At 49.5% G+C, this 19,503-nt stretch overlaps 1 protein-coding gene across 2 annotated transcripts in view; it reads left to right on the top strand.

Annotated features, from left to right (window-relative positions):
• The window catches only part of LOC136300182 (vascular endothelial growth factor receptor kdr-like), a 129,746-nt gene that overhangs the window by 71,337 nt on the left and 38,906 nt on the right, over positions 1-19,503 (top strand). For both annotated transcript variants that reach the window (XM_066202391.1, XM_066202390.1), the window contains exons 11-13: positions 2,327-2,432; positions 10,571-10,679; positions 17,468-17,761. In XM_066202391.1, the coding sequence (XP_066058488.1) occupies positions 2,327-2,432; positions 10,571-10,679; positions 17,468-17,761 (509 nt within the window). The remainder of the gene's footprint in view (positions 1-2,326; positions 2,433-10,570; positions 10,680-17,467; positions 17,762-19,503) is intronic.

Genomic DNA, 19,503 nt, shown 5'->3' with positions numbered 1-19,503 from the left:
TCCTGAATCGTTGGGTATTTCCAGTCAGGTTTTCTTTCCACTCCATCCTCTTTATCTGAGCTAAAATCACAAGCAGAGTGAAGATCTCCAGGGTTCTGAGCCCAGCTGGCGTCTGGTCGTGTTTGTGCACTTTGTGTATCACCCGAATTGTGTCAAATAAGTTTAAAGGGACTAAAGATGATTGAGTTTTCCTTTACCTTGACCAGCAATGCCCCTCTGACCTTCCTTAGCCCCGCTGAATGCTGTGAATATTTGACAAAGGAAAACCAGCAGGATCTGTGGGCAGAGCTAACACACCTTTTGCCCTGCAAGAGACTTTTCCAGACAAACCTGCTGAAGGCTTGGCCTCCTCAAATCCTCCTGGGATTCATGGCATTTCCCAAGGGCTGTCTTCATTCCTGTGGCAGCCTCGGTGTCCCTGGAGCTGGGAGAGGGAATTGTGCCTCCCTGGGGACCCTTCCGTGCTGCAGGCTGAGCTGTGAGCACACAGGAGAGGAAGGGAAAGCCAGGATGCCTTTGGAGATTTGCCTAAGGAGACATTCCCTTTGATGCTGCAGTTCCCTGAGTGTCCTTCTATCAAACTTTAAAAATCCTCTACAAAATCCATTTCCCACAGCTGAGCAGAGAGTGGCTGGTGGCCACTCACTTCTCTGGTAGCCCCTGGGCACGTGCAGGAGCCAGGCCCTGCACAGTTCTGGCCATTTCAGCTCCTCCCTGCAGTGAGAGGGATGAAACCAGGTTTTCCACCCATTAAAAAAAAAAAATGAAGACAGATCTAGAAAGCAAGGGAGCAAAATTGCCGGGTCGTTTTTTATTGTTATTTTCTCAGTCACGTATTGCTGTGAGCGGCGAGCCGTGGGACAGGGGAAGTCAGGGAGAAGTCCTTCCCCAGGTCCTGTGGTCCAGCCTCAGCTGTATGCCTGCCCCACGGAGGGATCCCACCTGGCTCCCGTGGGAATAAACTCAGGGATTTGATGGCTTTGTTGGCCCTGCAGGGCGGCAGGAGGAGCAGGGCTCTGCCTGGGAGGGGTTCAACGAGGGCACAGTGGAAACAGCACATGGAAACAGGTCGTGCGTCCCGAGGAAAGCCACAGAGGTGACCCGAAATCTTTTCCAGACCTTTCTGTCTAGGGGGAGAGAATTGGCCATGAGTGCTGAATTCAACCAGATCCAAACCAGCGACCTGGTGGCAGAGGACCTCACATAACCCTTGTCGAAGCTCTCTGGCTCTCTGATGTTATCAATTTAAATACAATTGCAGAGTGGCTCTACCTCTGCTGGCCCCAGGGGCAGCCTTATCTTGCTCCAGCAGAAGCTGGAGGAGGATTCCTGTGGGAAATGACACAGTCCCCATTTCCTTCTGTTGTCTGACTTCCCCTCTCTCTCTCTTTCTCTCCCCCCACTCTGCCTCAGCAGAGCCCTTTGAATCCCTGAGCACCAGCATTGTTCCTTAGAGCTGGGATGTGATTTTACTTCCTCTGAGCTTTCCCCCTTCATCCTCAGGACAGGATTGTGCCTTGCAGGAAGTCCCTCTAAGATCTTCTAATCAGGCCCTTCTGAGAGCTGCGAACCCTGCCCTGACCCCGGGTGTTGCCCCTGTGCTTTGTGTGGCTTCGGCTGATTTATGGAGGAATTTTCTGCAGCATCAGCCCTTGGTCAGCGCCTGTAAAAGTCCATTTTCATTTCACCTCCTGAAAGCCCGTGCTGGGCTCAGAGCCTTTGCATTTCTAGGAATAAGAAGAGCTGTCTCTCTGCTTAGGTTTACCAAGTTGAGGAAGACAGGAAAGGTTTTTTTTGCCCTGGATGGTGCAGCTGGACCTTCCCACACTCCGCTCCTTGCCCATATTCCAAAATGAAGATTGACAAGTGTCTTCTGTGGGATGTGCAGCACTAAAGGGGCCTTCTGCTGTTTATCCCAATATTTCCCATTCTACTTCCTGTTGGAAGCTGAGCACAGACAGACACTCAGCAACATCCACCTCCCCACAGTTTGCAGTGACTGGCATTTTCAGTTTGGAAATATAACTTATATTAGCCAGATAAAACTCAGATGGTTTGATGAACTGTCCAGTATTTTCCATTCCTAATCTTTGCAAAGATTGGAGGGCTCACTGCTGGTCGTGCACTGATTTTGTTTGCCTCTGCCAAGGTGCTTTGTAAATAATTTTGAAATGTTGCAAAGAAGGAATGGAGGATTTTCACAAAGAAGTAACAGACTCCAGCAGTAACAGTTCTTAGGAGTATTTAAGATCTAAGATGGACATTTTCTCACTCCAATACACCTCCCTGCTTCCCTTGAACACCATCTCTGCTTTTCCACCTCCAGGTGCAATCCCGAGGGGCCAAAAGTTGTGGTTTGGGAGAACACGGTGATAGGAAACAAGATCAGGAGCATCGAGAACATCCCCATGAGGCAGGGGGATAAAGCAAAGGTATGTGTGGGATGGCAGGGGATGAGGGCAGGGGATGCTCACCCCCAGCTCGTGGTTCCCAAGCTGCTGAGGGTTCTTTGCATGCTTGAAATTCCCCAGCGCTGGGATCATCCCAGCTCTCTGCTGTTTACAACTGCTGGGCTTTGGGGATGATGTCACACACCCTCTTTAAACTCTCCCAAGGCCTCTGGGTCAAAACCTTCGGCGTCTCCCTCAGCCTTGAGAAAGTGTGAGTGCTGCTGTGATGTGAACGCTGATAAGGACTCTGAGGTCATGAAACACTTGGAGAGCTCTTGGTCATGCCCCCTTTGTCCTGGCCCCCTTTGTCCTGTCCCTCTTGGTTCCTGTCCCTCTTTGTCCTGTCCCCCTTTGTCCTGCCCTGTTTTTCTCTACTCCCAGCAGCAGGAGCTGACCAGGTGTGTGCTCACAGTGCCACAGGTACCTGCTCTGATTTCCTGATGTCAGGTTGAACTCATTTCCCTGGGACAATGAGGGAGGGAAAACCTTCCTTGGACACTTCCCTGCCTGCTCCCCCTTCCAACAGCCCTGGAATCACCCTGGCTGCAGAGATCCCACCAGGAATTGCCTGTTCATTGTCCCCCAGGTGCCTGTGGTGATACTGGCTGATGTCCCACACGTCCAGGCTGGGAATCTGCAGTGGGTTCAGGACCTCCTGGCTCTGCTGGGCTCTGCCTGGGATTACCTGTTGGGCTCGCAGAGGTTGCTGACTCCAGGAGTGGGTTTGCAGCTCCAGCAGTGGGTTTGCAGCTCCCGGAGTAGGTTTGCAGCTCCAGGTTTCCAGGTGGATGTTCCACATGGTTCAGTGTCTGATCCTGCAGGGTGCTGGACACTGCCATTCAAATCCTGGTTCCCCTTTGAGCACGGGAGAATTCTCGAGTTACTCCCGTGCTTAAAGTTGAGCACAAAGCTAAAGTGCTCCTCTGGACTGGGTCCAGACTAAATCAGCATCTGGCAGGATCAGTGCCTCAGCCATCTGCTCTTTCTCAGGGAGACTTTCCAGTTCTAAACATAATCCAAACCAGAGCTCTGAAAACATGGAGCTTGGGCTGGGAAGGAGAAAATCAGTGATCGCCTCTCATTCCTGAGTTTTTCCATTGCTGGGAGATATTTATAAATTGGATTTATGTAGATGATGGCACTGTGCCCCTTAAGCTCTGGCTTTAATGTATTCTTTAAGAATTTTACATCTTAGGTAAAAGCAACCCCCTAAAAGTACTAATTATTTATAAAAATGGAGGTTGGTGACATTTCCCTTCAAAGTTTCTTCTTTTTCTTACCCTTTTTGGATGCTGCATGGGCTGGCAGGAGCTTTGAGACTCTCACAGCTACTGTTTGTCTCCATATATGACATATATATAATCAGCCTTTACATATTTAATGATTAAAGTTACGAGCTACATAATTTTACCATTTCTAGTATACTCATTCTTCTTCTCCCTGGCTGAAAACACGGTCTGAGGTGTTTTCCTATTAATTCTTACGTTCCTGATTAAGATTTCGTCAGATTAATATAACTAAATTGTAGGAATCTCAGTGTTCACTCCCTGCTTCCATTGCAGACAGTTCCTCTCCTTCCCCCTTTCTGGAGTTTAGGGCTCTGTGTTAATTGGAGTCTTCATATTATAGGAGATAAATTTTTTTTAAAGTCACTGAGGAAAAGCCTTCAGACGTTTCCTTGAGTTTTATCAGTTGTCATTCCCACCCAGAATGGAACAGACAGGAAACAGCCCAATCCATTCCCACCGTGTCCCAGCAAGTAATTCACCTGCACTGACCAAGGAGATGAACAAATAAAGATGCTGGAGCTGGAGCTTTTCAGGAACTGTGTTAGGAACCTGGGATTAGCTGAGCTTGGGGATTTTCCTGGGGGATTTGAGCCTGGAGTGTTGGGCAGAAGGTGGAATTCATCTGGGCTCTGGGATTTGTTCACCTTCGGGAGCTGCAGCAATAAAAGCTGGTCCAGCCACATGTGAAAACTTGCATTAACAGTTTAGAGCTGCTGAAAGTGTGGGAATAACTCCAATGGAATCACCAGATCCAGAAATTTGCCCAAAGCAAGCTGGCAGGGCAGCAAGCAGGGGGTTCTCCAGCAAACCCCTGGTGCTCTTGGATCACATGAAGCTCTTCAGGCATCTCCTGACAGAAGCGCCATGTAAAATTGAGCTCTCTTGTCACCACCCTCATCGTGATTATTCCATGAGGATTCCACAGACAGAGAAGTGAATTTCACCTCCTCCTGCCTTCCTAAGCCTGAGTGTGATTGCTGAGGAAAAGCACGAGGTGATGGTTCAGGTTATGATGCACTTCAGTGAAGTTCTGGTCAAACAGCGGTTGAGGCAGTTGCATCAGCTGTGATAGTTTCATTTTCCCTGAGGTTTCGAGTCCATGCTGAACTTCTCACTTTGGGATTTAAAGCACTGCGTGACTCCCCTGAACCTGCTTTTTCACACCAGGTGTAACACCCGTGACTGCAGGAATTGCCTGGATTTTCAAGTCACTGGGAGCTAGATTGCTATTTTATTTTCTTTCCTGTTAGCAAAATAACAAACTGGCCTGAGCTTGGGACCAGCAGAAGGGAACAGCAAGACTCATGCATAATTCAGTCCTCACTGGGGGGTTCTTTTCATCTCTTTTCTCCCTTTCATGTCTATATGAGAGTGGCCAGGCCACGTGGGCGTTTCTGCTGGTGAAATTCACAACCACTCAAGAAAACTGACCCAAAAATGCCAAGTTTAGACCTCCTGAAGGAACAAAAAGACTACATTAGAGCAGTGGGATGTGTGTGGTGGGAAGTGTGTGAGCAGCTCAGCCAGGCTGTTCAAAGCTGTCACTTCAGGGAGCTTCTCCAGCCCTGTCACGCCAGGCTGTGCCAGGGGAGGGGACAGGCACAGGCTGGGACACCGCAGCCATCCCCTGGGGATGTGTGTCCCAGGGACACCAGCCCAGGTGTGTCAGGCACAGCAGCACCAGGAACATCAGAACTGGCCCTTTGTCTTCCCTGACCTGCTGAATTCACAACCACTCAAGAAAACTGATCCAAAACCGCCAAGTTTAGACCTCCTGAAGGGACAAAAAGAGCAAAAATTCTGCAGGCACTGGAGGAAGGAGGAGGGGGTGGTGACTGCTCAGGACCAGCCAGGATTTACCCACCTGCTCCAGGGGCTGGAGGGTGATCAGTCCCTCCATCCCACAGCTCCTGAGAGTCACCTCAAACCTCCAGTCAGCCCAGTTCCCAGCCCAGTTCCCAGCCCAGTTCCCAGCCCAGTTCCCAGCCCAGTGCAGCAGCTTTCCTGCCCTCCCAGTGCTGCCAGCAGCTCTGCTCGTGCTGAGGAAGGCCCTGGCTGCTGCCCTTTCCCAGGGAGAGAACACCCCCTGCCAGGGATGGCAGCAAAGCTGGGAGTTCTCAGCCGCTCCCAGACTTCTCCTGTCACTCATCCTCAGTCCATCCTTTAGCATGTTTTGAGTGAATGAACTCCAGTGCTGGATCAGGCCTGTCAGGCTGTGCAAACAAGTGTGAGCGTGTGCCACTCAGGGGGATGGATGAGGAGTGAGGAGAACGCTCTCTGTCCCTGCTGCAGTTCCTCTGATTCCATCTCCCAGCCCGGCTCTGCCAGAGTCAGACAGCTGAGAAGTTTTCCACCCACGTTCTCCACTCCTCATCCTCACCCACGGCGAGCTAACGAAGTGAAGGAGGAAGGATTGTTAATGAAAGCTCTCGGGGGGGAGGGATTAGACAAAGGAAAGAGAAAGCAAGGAATAACAAGAGATATTAATTCATGCTGGCTCCAGCTTAAAAACAAAGGTCTCGTTGCTCTGTCCTTACTACAAGATGTCTTAAAACACTCATGGTGCACGGCTGGGGAATGTTATTTGGCTGCTTCTAAAATAACTTATTTTTATCAGTTCGGGATAAATAGTTCAATATGGATTTTATTGAACTATTCCATCAGGAGTTTTCCCAGCAGCAAGCTCTATTTACTTGTCAGAGCTGTTCTTCGGAAATCAGTCACTTTCTTCCTTTGCTTATGGAGTTTTAAACTTCGTTTATTCTTTCCCAGTAATTATTTATTAGCTAATAATCCCTTCCTTGGGCTCGCAGTATAGGGTGGCCTTTAGGTTAAGTAATAGGAAATGGAGTCCTTAATTCCAAATCCAAGGCAGGCAATCCAGCCTGGGAGGTGTTTGGTATGCAGTGAACTCCCAGGATCCCATCCAGCTCCCACTAGGAAGATGTCTAGACACGACATGCCAATAATTTGTTATTAATTAGCCCCGTGCCAGCGCTGCCTGCACAGGAGCTGAGGGTGGGACAGCCCCTGTGGCTGCAGCACGTTGGCGGCTGGGGACGTGTCACTGCTGCTCCCAGGGACAGGGAAGCTGGAAACGGCACATTCCCGTGCTGTGGACAGTTCACGGATGGCGTTTTCAGCGCAGAGACACAGAGCTTTAAGGCAGTTGCAGGGTTCACATCAATCATTGCTCAGCTCGGCACAGAGTGCTGAGCTCTGGGTTTTCTGAGAGTGGGGTGAGCCCTGCCTGGAATCACAGAGGGGTTTGGGGTGTGAGGGGCTTAGAGACCCCCCCGTGCCACCCCTGCCATGGCAGGGACACCTCCCACTGTCCCAGGCTGCTCCCAGCCCCAGTGTCCAGCCTGGCCTTGGACACTGCCAGGGATCCAGGGGCAGCCACAGCTGCTCTGGGAATTCCATCCCCACTCTCCCAGGGAAAAATTCCTGCCCAGTCTCCCATCCATCCCTGCCCTCTGGCAGTGGGAAGCCATTCCCTGTGTCCTGTCCCTCCATCCCTTGTCCCCAGCCCCTCTCCAGCTCTCCTGGAGCCCCTTTAGGCCCTGCCAGGGGCTCTGAGCTCTCCCTGGAGCTTCTCCTCTCCAGGTGAGCACCCCCAGCTCTCCCAGCCTGGCTCCAGAGGGGCTCCAGCTCTGGAGCAGCTCCGTGGCCTCCTCTGGACTCTCTCCAATGTGTCTCAAGCTTTTCTACCCTGGCTCTGATTCCAGGAGTGGAAAATACTTCTCCAGGTGCATGGGCTGAGCACACACAGGGATTATCCCCTCAGAATTTTTCCACTGTCTACTAAAGGTCCCCAGATTCTGGGGTTGTGACCCTACAGAGTGCGACAGTTTGCACTGTTAATGATGGGAAAAGATCCCTGGGTTGGGGTGCTCCAGTTCAAACCATTTTTTCATTAGGGATGGCCTTTGGAAGAACAAAATCCTTATCCCAACCTGCCGCTGTGACCAAACACACACAGATTTCAAATTTTCAGCTACCAAACCAACCAGGATTAGGTTAGTTTGACCACTGAGAACTTTATTGCAGATGTTGCAAAGATAACTGGGCTCGCAGGCTCAGGGAATTGCCCAGGAGCACACAGCTGGAGTGAAAGGTTGATACAGAATGATTCCAAGGGATTAATCTTAGAAGAGAATCACTCAAAATCCTGAATTGCCAGCTCTGGGATCACATGTAGATCTCTGCTGGATGCTGCTGCTTTAAAAGTCACAGTCTGGAGGGCTCTGGCAGGTGCCAGCTGTGGACCAAGTCAGGAAATGTCTGATCTCTGGTGCTCAGGTGAGAAATGAGCTGGGATCCAAGGGCACAACAATGTCTGGAGCATCCAAATAAGAAAATTTCTTTCTCTCTGTTCCTCAGTAGTTTGTTTTTTTCCCCCAAGAATCTGTTCCCAGATTGTTTCCCACTGTCATTTACCATCTTTTTCGCCTTCATATCTAGACACGACTGAGATTAGCTCCAGTGAGGTCTCAGGGTAGCTATTTGCTTTTTTTGTTTTTGTTTTCCCACTGCCCTGCCAGACTTTTCCTGAGTTACAGAGCTGGAGATGTCAGCATCTGTCTGCGTGTGTGCTCATGAGCATTTACCTCTGGGCCACCAAGCAGCTTGAGGCATTGCATCAGTGCTTAGAAGAGCCACAGTGTCACCCCTAACGCTTTGGACATGTCCCAAAATGGATGTTTTATGATTTTGCCTGGCTCTACAGCGTTATCCTCCACTTCCCAGCTAGAGCTGTCACTTAGGAAGACTAATTGCTGTTAAAAAGCTGTCCAAATGTATCCCCTTCTGTCCTCAGCACGTACATTTACGTTGGCTTTTGCTCTTCCCAAACGTGAAATCCTCAGATCCAGCAGCCATGAGGAGAGAGCTGTTGGTCCTGATTCAGCAGGAATTCCAAAGTGCTGCTCAGGGTTCTGAACATGCGCTCATTCCCAGCCCACGGCACGGGGCCACTGCTCCAGGACCAGCAGCAGGAGGAGGAGCAGGCTGCTTTTATAGCCAGGCTGATTTTATGGCCAAGGCAGAGCTATTTTCACATCATCAATCACTCAGGACTGCACAGCTCTTTCTGTGGTGGACACCACAGGGAACTGGGTTTGCTGCTCTTCCTTTTTCACCCCTAAATCTGGGGGGGTTCCCCATTCTTGTGTTTGGTGCCCGTGTAAATTAAAGACTTTTCCACTCAGCCCTTATTCTGCTGCGAATGCTCACCAGTAGAATGTCAAACACACATGGGATCAAAACCTTTGGAACTCATTTCCCTGCGGGATTTAAAGTGCCAGATCTCAGCAAATCTTAAATAACTCAGAAAATACATCCCACACAGCTCTAGACACACTCATGGGGCAGCTTTGGGAGGAGTAAAGGAATGCCTTGTGCAAGTTTAGGATATTAAAAAGAAAGTCCAGAGATGCTTCTGTGCACTTCAAAGAGCTCTGGAGATAAGGACAAAGGGCCAGAGGGTGTTACAAGTTTTGATGCTCAAAGGCCTTAGAGAGAATAGCAAAGAAAGTGATATTTGTTCCAAATGTGAGGGCTCAGAGCTCCTCAGGTGAATGGCTGCAGGGGGAGCAGAGGAATCCTGCAGGAACATCTCTGTCCTGGTGGCTCAGGCCCTGTTTTCCTGCTCACACTCCAAAGAGAGACAAGGAATAATTAAAGGCACGGTCTGTGGATATTCCTGTGTGAGCCTGAGGGGCTGCACTGTGACAGGGACAGGGCAGTGCCACAGGGCTGGGCCTCACCAACGGGAGCCTTGGGGGATGCAAGGAACACAAATTCCTCAGGACACGTTTGAGTTCAGCCCCAGGAGTAACAGAACCACCTCTTTTTCCCACATGGTGAAGCTCAGGACATTGCTCCATCCTTCTCCACGATCCTCCCTTCCTGCATTTGCTGAGTGTTAACAGCACTAGCAGCTTCTCCAGAGTTTCCTTCCTTCCTCCCTGAACGAGTCCTGCACACCTCCAAGGAAGGGTTTTGGGATCTAGGGGCTCCCAGCCCAAAGGGGCCACGTCATTCCCTCCCTTCTCTGAGAGGAAAAGCAAAATCCTGCAACACTCTTTGTACCACGTCCATAGGAATTACCTGCTTCCCATGCAAATGTGGATATTCCCCACACGACCCATAGCTGAAAAGCAGGAAAGGGAATAGATGGATGTGGGAGTGTGTTTGGCTGGATCCTCCAGGCCCTTCACTTCGGCTTTTTCCTTGATGTTGTCACACAAAGAGCTTGGCGGTTTCTCAAAAAAGGACCCTGTTTTTCATGGGTAAAGCAGGGGAAAAAAGGAAGGGTAACATTTAGGAATGGGGAGGGAAGAGAATTAGCTGGGCTGAGATGATGAGAGACAACAACCAAGTAGCAGACTTCTTTGGGACTTTCACCCACTGTTAACTAGGAGCAGCTTTCTGAACAGCTTTTCTCCCCTGGCACACACTCTGCAAGGCTGCCCTGTTGGAACCCTGGGCACTGAGAATTTCAGACTTTCTGTGCTCACAGGCACTGACCCCCAAGAAAACACTGCATTGGACCTGAGGCCTTGGAAAAGGCTCCCAAAATTGAGTGATACAACTGGGATTATGGGTGTGGAGTTTGGATAGAAGTGTGTGATATCTCAGGGTGGAAAACATAGAATTTAGTTTTTAGAATGTAATATATATATAAAGCAAGATGGAGGATTTAGGGCAGAGGCTGAGTCCTTCTTTTTCACCTTCTTCTTCATGGGTTTGGGCGGAATTTTGGAATTGGGTGGAACTGGGTAGGGGGCCCCACCCTCAGAGCCATTCCTTGTTCTCTGTTGGTCACAGATCGTGAGCACCCTCACCACGGAGAACAGCAGCGCCTCGGGCATCTATTACTGCGTGGCCTCCAACAAGGTGGGCGAGGAGGAGCGGAGCATCGAGTTCTACGTGTCAGGTAAACAGCAGAAACCCCTCACAAAGGCAGGTGCTGCTGCTCCGGTTTCCCTGGGAGTCTCCCGTGGCTGGTGAGGGCTGGTTCAGGCTCCTGGCCATCCCTGTGTGCTGTGTTTTGGAGCACTCCCAGCCCAGCACTCCCAGGCTGCTCACCCCACACACGGCGGGGTCCGGCTGGGGTGGATGTCACTGCAGGATGTAGCCCTGGTTTCGTACCTGAGGTGTTTTAGTTTTCTGAAATTCTTTTCCCGGGGAATTTTCTGGTTTTTGTAACTGTAACTTTGTTTTTGTTCTTTTCCCCCCCCCCGGGAAGGACTTCTTCTTGACGTCCCTCTGGTCTAACCAATGTGATTGAAAAAGTTTGTCTTTGTTTCACCAATCGACTTGGTCTGTGTAAAATAGTATAAAAAGAGACACGTCCCAAAAACAAGAGTCATTTTCAGCCTTCTGAAGCCAGAGTCATTGTAGAATACAACAGCATCAGTAGAACTCGAAAGAAAGACGCCAAATATTTCAGAAGGCAAAGAGCTTTGACAAAGAAAGCTTTCATTGTTTAATTCTCACTACCTTTTATAAGGTGTTCCCACCCAGACCTAACATGGTCGGTGAATAGGAACGACACCTCTCTAATGCCAGGGGTTAAACCAGAGAAACAGCAAAACACCACCTGGAGAAAGATTGTTCCGGGAAAGGAGAGTTGTTTGCCAAGGTTGTTTTGAGAAGAAACTTTCTTGAGAAATTTTTCCTTGGGAAAAAGTTAGCAGCTGCCAGCAGGCTGAAATCTCTCAGACGCAGAAATACCAGCCCACAGGTGGACATGTCCAGCCCCCATGGCTCTCTGCCCTTTCCAGCTGCAGCCCCAAGTCCCTCTCTGTGTGCCATAAGGCAGCACTGGGGACATTTGGGTGCTCCCCTCAGGAAACCTCTGGCACAGCCGAGGCCTTTGTGGTGTTCCAGAGGCCTGGAGCCTCTCCCTGAGCCAAGGTTTGTTTCCGTGGAAATCAGCAGGCACACAGGGGTGAGCACGGGCAGGATCCAGCCCTGTCCAGGGCTGGTGGCACTGTGACACTGGAGCCCTGCCTGGGCCACTGGCTGTGCGGTGCCCTTTGTGCAGGGGAGAGGTTCTCCAAAGAGCACAAATCCAAAAAACAATCTGCCTAACCTTGCAGCACAGGAATTCTTTAGGGGTGAGATCAAGATCCACATCCTGCTTTCAGGAGAGATGGCAGTTTAAAAAGAGAGGAAAGTCCAGGGACAGCCTCAAGTGCTCACCCAGAACAAGCTGAAACATTTCTGTGCTCACTTTCTGGGTGAGTGGATGTTGGCTGGCAGGATTTGCATCACAATATCGATTTTTAGGGCAAAGAGTGCAGAAGTGTCCTAGAAATTAAATGTCTGCTTCTCACTGCTCGGTTCCTTGCCCATGAGCAAGCTGGGGTCTGCACTCCTGTGCCTCTCTTCCCTCCTGGGTTGTTTGACTCCAAAGGAATCCAGCACCTTTCAAGTCCTTCTAGCCAAAAGAGGGCTCACCAAACACTGTTCCCATTGTTGTCACACACAAATGCCAGCAGAAAAATGCCAGCCAACAATAATGAGGCAGGAGCCGTGGAGGGGCAAGATTTCACCTCCATTAGGGGTGACAGGAGACAGGAGAGGCTTTCAGCCTCCAAAAGATATTTCCCAAAGCTCTAACTCTTATTTACTCAGGGAAATGCCCTTGGAGGCGCACTTTTGGCAGATACAGCTGGGATATAAGAGGTCTCCAAGATGTCCAAGGCAGGCTGAAGACCAGCTATTAACTTTACACCTCACCCCTTCCAAGTGTGGGGTGTCCTGCTGGGATTTCTGCCTGCTGCTGTCTGGGTGGGTTGTCCAAGCTCTTCACAGAACTGCCACACCTGGGGACTGAACCCAAAGAAATAAGCCACGAGCACAAGGTCAGGTCCAAAGGGTTAGATCATCCCACGCACCTTGCACAACTCTGGTTTATTTTAATAAGGGTTTGGGTTTTTTTTCCACCCACGCTGAGGTAATATTTCAATTATTTTATTTTAGGATCCATCCAGTGATGTTTTGAGACACGAGTGTTTTAATCATGCAGTTTGAATTACGAAGAAAATGAATCACTGGGCGAAATTACTGACAGTGGTTCTGGTGGGAGTGTTTCCACCCGAGCAGACCAGGAGGTGAACAGGGCTTGGCAAGACAGATTTATTCCAGCCTGTGAAGGGAAAAGTGGGAGTCTGAGCCATTGTGGGGAGGAGGCAAATGCTGAGTGAGCATGACTGGCTTTTGGAAGCACTGCATTTAAAAATAGTGGTGTTTATGGATTAGAAAGGAATGAAAACTTTCTAAATGTGGCCATCCTGGTGCTAAACTAGGTCATGCTGCAGCAGTGACACAGCAGCAGTGACCTGCTCTGGGCTTCCTGCACGGGAGGGTCCTCTCTGCTCTGCTCCAGCAGGGCCGGGCTGTGGGGAGAGTTCTGCAGCTCCTCCTCACGCCTGGAACAGCTGGATCGAGATTGCTCTCCCCAGGAGTTTTCTCCTGTCTCAGTGTTGAGGGACACCCAGGGGCAGCCTGTGAGGTTCCAGGCAGAGGAAGCCCAGCAGCGCAAGGCTGTAAGCTGGTCACAAAAATCACTTTATGATTTTTGAGGTGGTTCATTCTGTGCAGGTTGAAGCTAAGGGCTGAGCTGAAGGCTGGGGTAGAGCTGGAGCAACACGTGGGACTTTGGGACAGCTGGGAAAAGCATTTCACAGCTCTCTGCGAAGCAGAGTGTGGCACCCCACAATTAATTCAGCAATTTGCTGGTTTTAAAGACCTGCTCTCCTATTATCTCCTACCAACAAACAAGCTGCTGCTCCCTGAGCTGCTTTCGGGTCTTCTGGCTGAATTGGGCTTAACTCACTTCTCCCTGGTAAGAAATCTGAAGATGACACAGAGGCTGAGCACCCTCAGATCCCTGTTCCACTGGGGCACCGTTGCCCAGTGATGTTTTCCTGGGGCCACATGGAAAACATCCATTTCCTGAGAGGTTTTCCCAGGACGTGGCAGAGTGTTCCAGGGACACTTCCTCAGGTGTTGTCCAGGCTGCTCTCTGGGGATCACTTCAGTCTGATGTTTTCACCGCCACCACCTTCATTTCAGAAAAATTAATTTATCCCTGCGGAATAATTGTCAGCAACCATTTTGTTCTTCCACTGCAGAGCCCCCACAAAAACTCCCACGGACACCAGAAATAGCACCGGGCTCTATTTTTAAATCATTCCTCTGCCAGCAGAGCTCATTTCATGAAGGGTCACAAGGGTTTGGAGATCACTCAGAATCCAAACCTTATAAGGGGTCCAGAGTGATGAGAAACCTCCTTGTGCAGTGACAGCCCCTCCTGCAGATGTCCTGACTGTCACTGTCCCTCTGCAGCCCTTGGAGTCTCTCCTAAAGGGATTTATCCATCGTGCCCTGGCCTAACCCCTACTCTGGGATTTTTAGTTTGTGTCAATCCAATCAAGATCTGACCCTGCCTTTCCCACCACTGCTCTGCCTCCAGAGTTCCCATTGGAGCCTTGGGTGAGCCATCAGATGCTCAGAAATGTCATTGTCCACCTCCTGCTCCAAAGGACATTCCAAGCAGGCTGCAAACTCCCCGGTGCAGTGAAAAGCTGCCCTGGTGTCTCCTGCAGGGATTCTCTGCCATGGACAAGTGTCATTTACCTTCTAATCTCTGCTCTGCACCTTGGGAAGGGCAGCTCCACAGAGCTGCGGGTCCAGAGTAAATCAAATTCCAGCCTTTGTCTGACTGCACTACATCCAGCAAAATGGGATCCCACCCATCTGAAAAGTTGGAATGTTCTGGGAATATAAATGAATTATGATAAGAACAACAAATAATAACCAAAGCCCTTTTTTTTCCCCAAGGGTTTATCTGATTGCCAAAACAACAGAGAAAAATGGAGTTAAAGATTTCTCCCCAAAAGAAAATATTGCATTTCCAGCAGGAGATAAAAATCTGCTCTCAGATAGCAGAACAATGGATGAGCTGGGCTGTTCTAGGATTTTGTGCCACTCCAAACTGCTCATTCCCGAGGTGTTGACAGGATTCCTGACAAGCACCACCATAGAGGGGCTCCCCCTTCCCTCCATCCCTTTTCCAATAACAACCCCCCCTTGCCAGGGCCAGGGTTGGAATTTGGGTAAGGGCAGAAGTTTTGAATTACACAGATTATTGTGCAAAGCACAGGAAATTAAAAACAATTAATTCCTTGTAAATACAAATGGAGCCAGCCTTGCCTTTGATTTATGCTGCCTTTTTACCTGCCCCCAATGGCTCCTTTCCCTCTTTCGCCACGGGATCCAGAGGGAAGTTCGCAGCTACTGCGCTGTAACGCAACACCGAAGACAAATGTTTGGTGTCTGCTGATAAAAGGGAAAAGGCCCCGTGGTGCATTCTTTTAGCCAACTTATTAGGAGCCTTCTAAAACACGGTATCTGTTCAGAGAAAGGAAGTTAATCACTGCTCGGGTTCAGGATTATGTAAGCAAAGCTGTCTGAGAGATGAACTGACTTGAAATGTGCTCTCCAAGCTGCGCTCACTCCCCTGATAATCCAGGTAGGAGGAGAAAACGGAGAGGAGAGCGTGAAAAGATAGAGCAGAGCAACTTCTTTTCTCCTCTCTTTTTCCTGCCACTGCAACGAAAATCAATGAATATTCTATTGGAGCTGAAAGAGCTGCTTGAAAGGCAAACAAGATGGGAGAGAATAGAACAGGTTCCGGCTAAAAATATTCAAAATGCTAAATAAAAAATGTCAGGAGAAGGAATGATAAGAAAAACAAGCCAGGCCTCTGCTCCCTGAATGTTAAGTTGGTAGAAAAAAATAATAATAATAAAAAAAAAATCCTGGCAACTTTCAAGTCCAGCAAGAAAGTAAAACTATGGAGCATCCTTCAAAACTCAGGGCTTGGCAATGGACACACCCCATTCACGGGGAATTTGCACCAAAATGCTGCAGCCCAAGCTGTGCCATGCCCAAGGCAGTCTTACCCCAAAGGATGCAGCACTTGCTCCACGTTTTCGTAGGAGAGATCCAGGAGATGTGAAATGCTGCTCGTGCCACAGCCCAGGGTTTTCACTGGCTCACAGTTTTCCCATGTAGAGAGGTTTTGGTGGCCTCAGACATTCCCTCTGTGCTGATAAGCAGCATTTGGATGTGTTGGAAGCACAGGACATCAGGAGTGAGCAGTGGACGTGTCACACAAGGCAGCCTGAGCACGCAGCTGGCACTGAGAGAGAGCAACCGAGCCTGACAACACCCTGCAGAGAGCAAACTGCAATTCCAGCACAGGGAAGGGGGAGAAAAATAACAATTTCCACAGCTGTGGCCTGAAGGGGTCCCTTCTCTTTTTGGATCTTTTGTGAAGTATTTCTGGTGCCAGTCTTTAAAAACCATGAAGCAAAAGCTCATGGGTTCTACTCCAGATGACTCAGGAAGCAGAGAGACTTTTAATCATATCTGAAAGCTCCTCCAGGGCTCTGTATTTTATGGAATATGTGGTTTATTATAAGGCAGGTTGGTTATTTCAGCTGCCTCACTCTTTGTGCTCAGCTGTAGCTTCTGCAGAACCTTTTGCAGTGGGAGCCCCTGGCCAAACTCCAGGTGGAATTTGCAGATGGCAAGTGCAGCGCACACTTGTTCTGCTCTAACCCCTGGCCCTCTCAAAGTCCCACCCAGCTCATCCTGGCTTGAGGAAGCCTCTCACCCACAGCTTGGCACTGAATTGCCTCTCAGATTTAGGGCAAACCTGCTCCTGCTCAGAAAGTGGCCCAGAGTGAGCCTGTCCCTGGGAACACTGTTAATAAAAGGGTCCTCATAACTCTCAGCTGCTTGAAAATCCTGACCTAACAGGCAGCAGAATAACTCCAGATCACTGTGGTTATCCATGAACTTTCCTTCAGGTGGGTAGATCCCCAAAATTAACAAAATCCAAAGTATCTTCCAGCCCTAATTTACTCGCAGGTCTCTGGCAGCTACTGCAGGGCAGGCTCTGGCTTTCCACTCAGCTTTTCTTGTTTCCAAATGGATTCAGTTCACCACTTCAGGAAAACTGATTTTTTAATTTTTTTTTTTTTTATGGAGTGAAAAGTTACTAAAAATATAGCAAAGAAACAGCTCATTCTTCCATGGCTAGGTCAGAGTCACGACTCAGAGTGTTTCTCTGCTAAATATAAGGGCCTCAAGGACTTAGACATCGTTAGATCAGTTAATCCATCAGTGATCAAGTAAATATCCAGCATTCACATGTGATGAAAATAATTATTGGCACAGTTGGAATAAGAGAGAGTTGAGGAGACTGTTCAGTGGGGAAGAAGGTGTTGCTCCTGAGGGATGGGAACGGGTTTCTTTATTCCTCTGCAATTAATACTTTCCAGCCCTGATTGTGGAGAGGGAAGAGCTCACAAACACATGTTTCTACTTGGATAGAAACAGCTCCTGATTAAACTCTCTCAGTCCATTAACTCCTTCTATTTATAAGCTTTCAATTCATTACTTGGAGATGGGATGATTTAGAATGCTGAGGGCTGGACTAGCACAGGTTAGCACCGGGCAGTGAGAGGAACTTTCACTCCCCTAATTCCCAGCTCCAGTGTCTGTTTCCACATTTCCATGTGCCTCATTAAACTTGGCTTGTTCCGTTACCGCTGGAAATTTGACCCCCAAGTAGCAGCCAGGCAGCCAGAGATCTTCTCAGCTGGGATTTAAAATTCCTAACACATTTTCCCTTCCTCCCAGACGTGCCCTCTGGATTGCAAACATCCTCCCAGGTCACAGCCATCGTGGGGAACGACGTCCGGCTGACCTGCCGGGCCTCCAAGTACATCTACACCCACCTGGCGTGGTACTACCCCTCCTCAGAGCCAGCTCCCAGCCCCTCTGTGGTCAGGAAAATGGACAAATATTCCATCTCCTTGACCCTGCTCATTCCCAACGTCACCAAGGAGCAGAGTGGCCTCTACAAGTGCCGAGCCCAGAACCAGCACAACAGCACGGACACGCTGGAGCAGCACAGCCAGCTCCTGGTCAGAGGTACGTGCCAGGGGACAGTGGCACTGGGACGTGTCCTCACACAAACCTGCTGTCCTGCTCTGGTGGGATTTTGTTATTTGCTCCGTGTGGATTGACAGCCTGACATGGAGAACACTCACCCAGCCACTGCCGGGTTTGGATAAAATATCTGAGATCACATTGAGGTGATTTCAGCAGCATTTTGTCTTCCCAGCTCTATGCTGGGTGCAGATTTAGAGTTGACTGAGGACAAAAAGCATCGCCCACCATTTACTGCCAGCACAGCTGTAACTTGGGATGCTCACCCCCAGATCTGTATGACTTTGCACCCACTCTCAGTGCCAGGATGAGATACATGAATAGATTTGGACCCAGCAGATCCCAAATGCCCCTGGGCAGGTGTAAAATCCAGTGACACGTGCCCTTTATTCTGGGTAAGAGGGATGCACTTTGTCATAGCAATTATTTTCTTATTTATGCCCAAGCCCCCAACTCTCTTACTTCACTAAGACCCTCCAGCCTGGTTCAGTTGGCTGTGGGAATACAAAGGGCAAGACACTTCTGCCAGTAGGAAGTCACTGAAAATTAGTGAAGTTCCTTCTGCTTCAGAGTGAAGAAGCTGAGTGATCATCTCTCAGAAGAGATGATCTCCTCAGAAGAAGTAGGGCTGCTGGCATGGAGGGTGGATAGATTTGTTAACCACCTTCCAGCGGTGAAGAAAACCCAAAGCACAGAACTGGAGAAGAAGTGAGACACGCAGCAGCAAGTCAGGGAGCAGGAGTCAGAGTGCTTCAGCAGCTGAATTAGACAGGGATTTTCAGCTGGCTCCTGTGGCTCCTGAGGCACGGCAGGGCCAGCACTGCGGTGAGCTCTGGGCACTCAGGCACAGCCCAGGGCTGCCTTCAGCCTTGGGGCGAAGGAGCACATTCCCTGTGCAGCCTCCCCGTCCCTTTCCCTTCCCTCCACACACACAGATCCTCACCCACAGCTCTGCCTCCAGACTGGGAGGTGATTTATTTCCAGACACAAACAAACATCTCCCTTTTCCTGGGGTGGAGGGGAAGGGAAGGAGTCTCACCCAGGCGTTGGGCAGTGGTAATGGTTTGGCTGGTCCCCACCTGTGAGCATCACCTGCTGTGAGGCACTGGCCTTGCTCTGCTCTCTGCATTCAGGCACTTCCCTTTCCTCTCCTCTGGCAGATATTTTTATGCAGTCAGTCAGATTTCCACCTACACACGCACACCTACACAGCATGGCTATGGGAAAAACACAGCTAGACTGGGAGTACATCCATGGAGAGCTGCAGTTAGGATCACGTTCTTGTGAGGATGACTGGGCTCTGTCATTTGTCTGGCACATGTCAGGGAATTCTTGTGGAGTGCACACATGGAAACGCCCCTCCAAACCCAGTTTCCTTCCCCTAGTCAAACATTTTATATGTTCTAATGCCCCTCATCTTCTGTCCTCACTGCAAGTTTGGGGTTTATTTTATGCTGCGCTTATGATTTTATTCATTGCTGTCCCGCACCTTTTATAAATGAACATAAAGTGGGCATTACCATGGTTATAGTAAGGAGAAAACTGCACTCCTGATGGAGGATAAAAAAACCTTTAGAACTGTTTCCTCTTTCCCCCCTCCTTTCTCCTTTTTGTCTTCACTCTGCATGTGCACCACCCACTCCCTGTCCTTTGTTTTCTTCAGAGGATGAGGAGTTGGAGCTGCAGCCAAACCTGAGTGTGAAAATAAACCAAATACACTCACC

The sequence above is a fragment of the Chamaea fasciata genome, unplaced genomic scaffold, assembly GCF_029207755.1.
Source record: "Chamaea fasciata isolate MVZ Bird 193981 ecotype frontalis unplaced genomic scaffold, bChaFas1.0.hap1 SCAF_22, whole genome shotgun sequence".
NCBI lineage: Eukaryota > Metazoa > Chordata > Aves > Passeriformes > Sylviidae > Chamaea > Chamaea fasciata.
The sequence above is the reverse complement of the archived record's forward strand: the minus strand, read 5'-3'. Positions and strand labels throughout refer to the sequence as shown.